General features: G+C 47.6%; 1 protein-coding gene across 1 annotated transcript in view; it reads right to left on the bottom strand.

Annotated features, from left to right (window-relative positions):
- LOC142557727 (uncharacterized) overlaps nucleotides 1–9,196 on the bottom strand; it is a 184,009-nt gene extending 174,813 nt beyond the window's left edge. Inside the window, exon 1 of the mRNA XM_075669772.1 lies at nucleotides 8,824–9,196. Within this exon, the coding sequence (XP_075525887.1) occupies nucleotides 8,824–8,915 (92 nt within the window). The 5' untranslated portion in view covers nucleotides 8,916–9,196. The remainder of the gene's footprint in view (nucleotides 1–8,823) is intronic.
- Nucleotides 9,197–9,515: the final 319 nt, after the last annotated feature.

The following is a 9,515-nucleotide window of genomic DNA, read 5'->3' on the forward strand; positions in this document are numbered from 1 at the left end:
TTCCCAGAGATCGCGAATGCAGCAGATATACACGCTGTTTCTGCTGCGCCAAATAACACAGGGTGCTGCACTGATAACTTGCGATAAGCGCATGTGCACATCTTCTGTTAGACTGTAAGGCTTGGAAACCAATACAAATGCGGCATCATGGGAAATGTGGCTCACGTCACAAGTAACAAAAAATATCTTTATAAAGTTTTAATTACCAATTTTAGCGGCAATATTGCATTTGCAAAATTGAAGCCCGACATTCATATCTTGCCCTACAACAACTTCACAAAAATCGTCGTAGGTACTATGGAGCGCGGTATTTTGGCTGTGGGCAGCCCTGAACGAAAACGAAAATTAAATTGTTTGTCAGTGACGCTGATCTCCCCACCCTATTAGAAAATGCCACCTGCCTGCCTGCGGCGCGGGCGCCAATGCTATGACAATTGCGAGTTCTCTTTATTCTGATCAATAAAGCCTTGTTTTTATTGGCTGCTATACGGACAAACGTGATTATCCGAGCTGCGGTACCACCACAAGATTGGGAACAGAATAGAGCACGCTTCGCGTCGATTCTTGGCGTCACCATAAAAAAAAAAGGCCGTGATCAAGCCCGTGCCAGCGAAAGCTTGCTCTACTTTTGGTCTGCACTCGCAATGGAGATGATTGAGGGATCAACATCACTGGTCCACTATTTAATATTTCTTTCGCTGCTGCCATACTGGGCGCCGCCCGCAGTGCCAAAGTACTGTAGGCTGTAGCACCCAAAACGATTTTGTTTAAGAAGTTTTTTCTTGAGTTAATAATATGACTTTGAGTCCGCGATTCTCGAATTGAAGTGCTTCCTCTATAAGTACTAATTAAAGGATTATTCAGGATATGGTTATAACTTATCTGCCATATTTTTCACGCTACCGAGTTCCTAGTAATCACAAAGACACATAACGTCATAGAATATCGGGAAATAATATTACAAAATTAATGTGTTTTTTTATAAAATTCCGTGTAGCTGACACAGACACCGTACTTGTGACATGAAGTCACACAACAACAAAATGATAAAGAAACGCTTAGCTAGGACTAGGAGAAATATCTTTTCTTGAACACCGCGAAACTGATAAAGAACGAATACAATGATTCAATACTGATAAATAGAACATAGTATACATATTACCGATGCACAAACCATGGTGGGACATCGAGCCTTTTGCACTAAAGTAATGACCGGTAAGGACACATTTCCTTCAGAAGTTCTTTTTCCGACACTTCGCTTCTGCAAACTCGTTACAGTGGTAAATATTATATATTTTTTACGTGTTCTTTTTCTATGGTCAGTATCGCCAAGTTTGACAGCATTTCATCACTCATGGTGGAGCGCAGAGACGTCTTGATCAGCTTTAACTTGAAAAAGTTCCTTTCGCATGATGCAACTGACACGCAGATCGTGAGGAACAAGCAAAAGATAACAGTAAGTAAGAGGTTCCATTTGGCGATAAATTCCAGGAACTCCAGGCACCGAGTCTGAAGACGATCCAGAGAATGCCATTCGCGACTTTTCACGGCCGCACTTATGCATTGCCGCTCTCAACGAACGCTTCCCCGTAAACGCGAGCGCCGGGCGCGCTCGTTGAACGCCCTCTCGCTGCTTTGTTCGTCTTCGCTGCGCGTTCAGAACGGAAGAGGGACAACGCCAGACTGCATGTTTAGCGACGCCTGCTCCCAGCATGAACGCACGGCACGAGCACACCCCACGTGAAACGTTCCGCTAAGGCGAGTAGTTCAGCGACCATTTTGCGAAGTAAATTTTTTAGCCCGCACATTGGTGCAATTGTTTCGTGGGGTGTTGATAGAGCTGCGACCGACAATTCTGCGGCGCAACCCATCGAGTACATGAGCTCGGGCGACTGGATACCGGAGCATTCTTTGCTATTTGCGCCCAGTCAAGCCGGCGGAAAGAGGGGTGTCTTCAGACGTATATGACACCCCCCCCCCCTGGCCCCTCGCACCCGGGCTCCCCCCCCCCCCCTTTGCTACGCCACTGCTCAAATCACAAACTACGCGAGGCCTCTCGCAGCTTCCTATCAAGCAGCGGAAACAGGGCAGCGGCCGGGTATTCATTGCGTACCGCACTGATTCCGACTGCGTCGTCGTACCCTTCCGTATTGCCCCACTTCCGGTTTCTTTCAAACTCGCTCTTCCGCAAATATACCGCAAAGCGCGGCGGCCGCAATGTGCGCGACAGTGAACTATTTGTGCACAGAGGCTTTCCGCCTCTCACGCGACGCGGAGAACTGTCCTTCCAGGTATAATATATGCTGGTGCTGCGGCCTAGTTCCAGTTGCAATCAGCGAAATGCAAAAAAATGTCTGTGCTGCTGCTTGTTCCTGCGGTACAAAGGCACAATCACCGGAAACTCTTAAAAAAGTCTGCGCACGTAAAGCGTCTACGCAGATCTACAAAAATTACGCAGCTTACATAATTCTTATGATCGCAAGAAGCTAACAGCGATCATCAGAAGCGACTAGCTTTTCTCGAAGGTCAACTGCTATACACATCTTTAAGACCTCATTTATTACCCAGCTGCCTATTCATCTTAACTTCGGTGTCATGGCTCAATTATCTTAATAAATATGCATGAAAAGAAAGAAAGCAAACAGACAAGGCACTTTATGAGTTAGAGGGAGAAAATGTTAGCTATGCTATTGAAATACAACTGCCACTGGAGCAAGTGTAATAAGCGCAGTATTTTGAAAGTTAAAAGACCGAGTCTCATGGGCTATAAGCGTATCGATACAGCAGCACGTATAATGTGTAAAGCCAGGGAAATGCTTCCTTTGTTACTCATTGACGGAAGCGCTTGAAAAGTACCTTTATTTTGAATAGCGCACGGTGAAACGTTGGCGGCGCAAGTTTTCAAAGAAACTGTGCCTTTTTTACGTGAGTATGGCTTCACAACGTAGGAAACACTCTCGGCTCGTGCATTTTGGGTAGATGAGTAGCAGCCCTTCAAGGCAGTGACAGTCTTGAGGATTCAATGCAAAAGAAGGTGGCTTTAACTTTATTGCGAGCTGCTCGATAAAAAGGGGCAGAACATGGAAATTTTGTGTTACTCTAGTGCACAAAAATTATGCTGTGGGGAGGCTTAGGTAGAAAATACCCCGGATGCTCTTTTAATTTGTTTCACAACAAAAATGGTAATCATAAAATAAACGTATAAGAAGAAAAATAAAGTAAATAATGACTATGCATTGTGCAAACATTTTAAAAAGACTACACATAACGTTCATGTAGAAGAAACACCCGCCGTGGTTGCTCAGTGGCTATGGTGGTGGGCTACTGAGCACGAGGTCGCGGCATCGAATCCCGGCCACGACGGCCGCATTTCGATGGGGGCGAAATGCGAAAACACTCGTGGTGCTTAGATTTAGGTGCATGTTAAAGAACCCCAGGTGGTCAAAATTTCCGGAGTCCTCCACTAAGGCGTGCCTCATTATCATAAAGTGGTTTTGGCACGTAAATCCCCGTATTTTTTTTAAAGTAGAAATAAGTTTCTTGAAATCCCTTTATTTTTTTCTTATTACGAAAATCTAAAATTGGCTCTGCAAACAGTGCAATCGTGAAAATCAGCTTCATCTACATCCGCTCAGTTTTCTTTCTTTCTTTCTTTCTTTCTTTCTTTCTTTCTTTCTTTCTTTCTTTCTTTCTTTCTTTCTTTCTTTCTTTCTTTCTTTCTTACCGTTGCTCGATGATTAACCCACGTTATCGTGACGTCTGCGTACGAATATCAGAAAACCAGGCCACGGCGGTGTCTCGCAAAGGCACACCTACGAGCCATGAGAAGAGAAATACGCGTGCGCACACGTTGCGGCATGAAGTTAAAGCGGCTTCCCAAGCCCCAACCAGCAATATCTGCGACGGCCACCTACTTTTTAATACCGCTCTCGCTTGTATAACGCACGAAAAAGCATGTGCAGAAGCCGTCACCTGGTTCCAGCAAAATCGGGTCTTTCTACACGGTCCTTTCGAGCAACTTACATAACAGCACGAAAAAAAAAAAAAATAAGGGAAGGACGACGATAGAGACCGAGTGAAAAGGTCTCTGTCGTCGTGCCTTCCTCGATTTTTCGCGCAGTCACGTGAGTTGCACACTGAACCAACTAGCCCAGCAAGCAACCTTTCAAGCGGTGAGCTCCTGGATAAGTCAGTGAAAAGGTTTAAAGAGTACTGACGTAACAGTTGTGACTTAGTTTTATTTTTATTTATTATTAGTCGCATTTTCTCGCGTTAAATGGAGATCCAAGCCCTCTAAGCCCTAAAAAAATTCTGGCAGGCGTCACACCACCCTAAATAATTTACTGCAACACTTTTTCTAAAAGCCTGTTTCAGTCTTGGTGCACAGGGTATAGTAATGGCGGCATTTTGAGCAAATCAGAGAGGCCCACAGCACCCTCTGCTTGACTCAAAGTATCGCCATTATCAAAATCGAAAACATGGTAGAATTTTACAGTGTACAGAATAGTTACCAAGGTGGTGAATGGGTAATGACGTCATGAAGCATTGGTTCGTTGTGCTCCTGCTGCGCTGAGCCTGCCACACGGCAGAAGAAACGAGACAGCATTCTTGTTTCTTTTAAATTTTTACGCGAAACGTCATCATTCCAAGCCTTATTGCTACACAATGTAAGCACATTATGCGCGTTGTCATGACGTCACAATATGTCGATGACGTCAGGCCCGGAATTTCTAGGACAACTTTCATCGAATTAGCATGTACTATAATTGTTTCCCATCCTTCAAGCTCGCTAAGTGTCATCCTTTCACGTGCAGGAAGCACGTAGTGGAATTTCACAGCCTTAGAAATAATTTGTCAGTCCATATGAGGGAATACCGAGCGCAAGAACATTACCATGTTCTCTTTTCTAGCTCGCTCTCTCCGTAGAAAGACTCGAAAGACTGGTGCTGAAAAGAGCACAATTCCACTAGTTGTGCATGCCTATTTATTGACAATACAGTGCAGAAGTTTACCGGAGACGCACAGCAAGGTACCAACATAAACGAGGTCCTTGTTATGCGTCTGGTAAGCGTCAGGAGTGGTGCATCCCAGTAATTCTACTCCAACTATAGACCCTACGCAAGCCTTAAAAGAAGTTCTCACTTTTTTTTTTTTTTCTGAACGATCTTATCCCTCGTTTTCCGAGCTCTTGCACTCCTCTTGCAATTATAATGCGGCGAACAACGGAAATTTTAGCCGTTTATTTTTTCACTTGCGACGCAATCATGGCTCGGAATGATGTGCTTTCACGCGGCATCGGCATGTATAGAAGAGACGCCGCGGTGTATCTTGTCTGTGCCCTACATTTAGTTGAGTTCACAACAACACTCAACCGTCCACAGAATACCAAGTCTTTATAACGCTTATTTTCATGATCTTGATATCCTTCATAACTCGCTGTCACTGCTCTTTTCTGAGCTTTGCGCCCCCCTAATGTGTCATAGTTTCACATGCTGCTCAACTGCCCTTCTCCTTTTTTCTTGTAATCACCTTGCGCCTTGTCGTATGTACACTCTTCTTTTCAAGATTGTTCCTTTTATTCATTGTTTTTTTTTTTTGCTTATATTCCCCTGACATTTTCTTATTCTTTAAATGTATGCGGTGGGCCAGCTCTCAGACCTCATGGTTATTCCAATACATGGTAAATAAATAAATAAATAAATAATGGTTAGTATTAATGAAAGATACAATGGAAAGAGAAAAAGAAACCAATATACAAGCTGGCAACTGGTACCGTGAGGGGCAGAATGCCTGACTATACTCTGAGGAAAGAGGATCCAGAAACAGAAATGGAAGACAGGAAGAACAGAAGGGAAAGAGGAAAGGAAGAACAAGGTGACAGATCACAAAGGCTAATGTAAAACAATGACAAATAGAGTACAGCAGTTTGAGCAGAAAAAATACAATTTCAAGTGGTGCTTTTAGGAAATGGTTAAAACCGCTACACTTTTGAACGCAAAAGCCAATTCAGAGGTCTGTATGAGTTGCCTCAGCGGAGATGGAGCGCATATGCCGGCAAAGAAGTGATCGGCAAGGGCTGCAGCTAGCTCGCGCCCCACTCCGTTATGCCTAAGACAGATTTTAGACAATGACGACAGAGGTAGTTGAATGTGCATTTGGGAACAATAAGGCTAATTGCTGAGCGAGTTGCTTCACCTCGTTGTTTTTACTTTAGTGATATGTTTGCCCATCTATCGCGTATCCATTGTACACACGTTTGAGTTTATGTGACACATGATTTGTGCATGCTACAGCATGAATGTCACTATGTAGTTCTATGTAAGTCAAGTTTGTGGACAACTACTTCGAGTTTGTCGTGAAACTGCGGGTCTCTCGAGACCCAACTCTCGGGCCGCGCAACCTCGTCGATACCGTGACATCACGACGGCGAGCGCGTGCCTCGAGCGAAGCGTGTCGCTCGCTGTGGGCTCGTGGCTTGTTTTCGTAAAGAAATGTTAGTCTGCGTTCGAATCCCTAACCAAGTGGAGCCTGTGAACTGTTCGTCGGATGCGTATATTCCTACCCGTGTACATTGTATAGGTCATGTTAGGGCGCTAGCATAGCGACGTTAATAATCGTCTGTGGGGAATTAATTTTAATTTATTTAGAAACAGATTCGTGCCATTGTCAGTAAATTTGGTGAGGCAAGTGGAGGAATACCTGAACTATTCTGCGGCGTACTCAGAGCTCTACCAACTCAGCTTTCCTACCGGATCTGCCCCTGATTGACTGACCACGCACGCTTAGCTTCGATACTCGTACGATAACCGACGCAATCAACGTGACGTGAGCGCACGCAAGTTCTTTCCTCCACATTCGTTGAGCATTTGACGTTCCTCGTTTATTTCGTTTCTTCTTATTAAAATATGAAGAGCATATTTAATGTACCCATTCTATATCGTGTAAGAACGAGTCCACATTTATACCCTAGGGATTTTCCCCCCTTGACTTCGCAGAGCCTTTGGTTTCTCTGTTGGCATCGTCCCCTCGTTGTCACCGGTTCTTCACGCTCTCAAAGGCAAGGTGCGCGAGCACCTCGACGTCTGCGCAGTTCCGGCCACGATTTACGGCAACAACCTCGCGGCAGAGTGCGGCATCGATCGACCGGCGTCGCCATGTTGTCTCGCGAGTGCGGCGGGGAAGCCCCCCTTCGCTCCGCGCACTCTGCGGCTCGCGTGGGCGAGCAGGCAGGCACCGGCGTCATTCCGTCCGTCGTGGAGGGCGGGAGGATGCGGAGCAGGAGAGGAGGTGGGTGCGAGTACCGCGGTGGCAGTACAGCGGTGGGGGAGGAGTACCCACTGCTTTTCTTTTGTGCCGCTGACACAATGGACCACGGGTCAGAGAGCTGGAGCACAGATGTGCCCTGTACGCCGATGAGCCGCCTCTACCGCTAGTTGGGGATGCTGGACCGCTCCGGCTTTGCAGCGAAGCCGAAGCGGAGGTTGGAAGGAACGTTGCGCTCATAAACCTTTTTTCTCTCTAGGATTTCTCATCGCACGTAATCGCCACTGTAAGCGTTGTTTAGGTGAAGCTTAGGGAACACAAAACAAATGCAGGTGCGAGCTTATTTCACGGTTTGGAGAACATTCAAAACATGTATATTAAATATGCGCATAAGCTGAACACACGAGCCACAAAACAAGAGATGTAGTTAATGTTCGTCTGTGCATTATACATGGCGCACATATATAGCAAAACCCATAAGCATTGAGCTTAAAGCGTGTATTGGCCCTGCTACATAGACAAAGAGAATGCGTATCACAAAAGCAGGACGGACGTTTTATGCACACTGATAAGCTCCTGTCCGGACTGAAATGAGAAGGGGTGGCACAAGATAGACAGGATGTCTAAACTCGGGCGAGCATTTCAGGTCCACAGCGCCCTTCGTCGCTTCTTGTTTTTTTCTTTTTTTTTTTTACTTCACTCTGTAGAAGCATTTTATGAGGCAGCAATCTCCGTTCAATACACACGGTACGTAGGAGCACAACATTCGTTATAGCGGGAAACCGGCGAGCATCGACGCTTTGGTGCAAGGTTCCAAGAGCTTTACTGCCTATTATGAACAATTGATGCATCTGATTGCTGGGTGATCGGTGCACAATCGACGTATACAGTGCGACGACACTAGTCTGTCGTATTGACCCGAATGGCGGGAGGTACATCGAAACAACAACAACAACAACAAAAAAAGACACATCGCGCTTCTCCACCCGGCTTCAATAGCGCACGCAACCACTTTCACCGGCGCGAAATCCGCCGTCGACAGTTGCCCTCTCGAGCGCCTCTGGAGAGGGCCTGAACGATGGGCCAGCTGGCCTGCTCGCCTACCGACAGCCGTGCTAAACGGCAGGCCGCACAGACTCGCGTGCTGCGTGCGTCGCGTGTAATAAACACAGCGACGCGCTCTATTTCCTATCCCTAGGATAAAAAATTTACGCCGAGAGTTTTTGTAGTACTTGGGCGTTCTCAATTATGTACTGACTTTTTACCAATTAGTGTTCATTAAACGTCCATTTTTCTTTCTCGATCGGCGGTGAAAGCGACGCACCGTTCGCTGTTGCTGCGCTTGTTTAGCGCTCGCGTACTGCAAAGGCTGCCTCGTTTCTGCAGACGCGAGTCTGTGCCAAAGCCCTTGGACGAGGCAGACTAAGAGGTTAGTGGACGCGAGGTTGCCGCTCTTTCGGCACGCCTTGCAGCGGCTGACTTTCTTGTGTTTGTCACCAGCAATTTATCGACATCCGACTGAGAAATAAACGTGGGGAAGCGTCGGGCAGGGCGACGCACCGTTTGAGGTTGCCGCTGGTCCGGCTGGCTGTGCGCGGCGGAGCCGCCGGTTCCTGCTGATCTTGCGCCATGGAGGCGGGCTCCGGAGTCATGGCCGGACTGCTTCCGCCGTCGCTGCTGTCCGCAGCATCGCCGCGGCGCACGGCAGCTCGCTGGCCACTCGACGCTGAAGCCACCGGGCGCCCCAGATCTCCACACGATGCGCTGGCGACGACGCGGACGACACCGCGCGCACGCCGCTTATGCTCGGCACACACACGCGCACTCACTCACTCGCACAAACTCGGCAGAGGGAAAAACAAGACGCTGCTCCGCGCCGCGCACCTCGGAGCGAGCCAGCCGCTGCAGCCGTCGTCGTCGGCAGTCGGTCCACCTGGCCGACCGCTCGGCGGCGCTGCCGTCCCATGCACACGCTGATGCGCATGCGCAATCGCAGCGCCATCTGAAGGACAGTGGCGGAAGCCCGAGGAGGCGCAAGTAGACCTCTGTGAGGAAGAAGGAGGAAGGGAGAGTGTGATGAAGTAGTAGCGGAGCGCTGCTGCATTTTTTTTTTCTGGCGGCCCAACGTAGGATTTACGTATTGCCAGCTCTCCCTCTCTGCTGCGCGCATGACGCGTGCGTGCGCACGGTTCGATGGTTGACCCAGAAGAAACGACTTTGCTATGACGTCATTCGGTGAGGACCCCAAGGAG

Source organism: Dermacentor variabilis, chromosome 9 (assembly GCF_050947875.1).
Source record: "Dermacentor variabilis isolate Ectoservices chromosome 9, ASM5094787v1, whole genome shotgun sequence".
NCBI lineage: Eukaryota > Metazoa > Arthropoda > Arachnida > Ixodida > Ixodidae > Dermacentor > Dermacentor variabilis.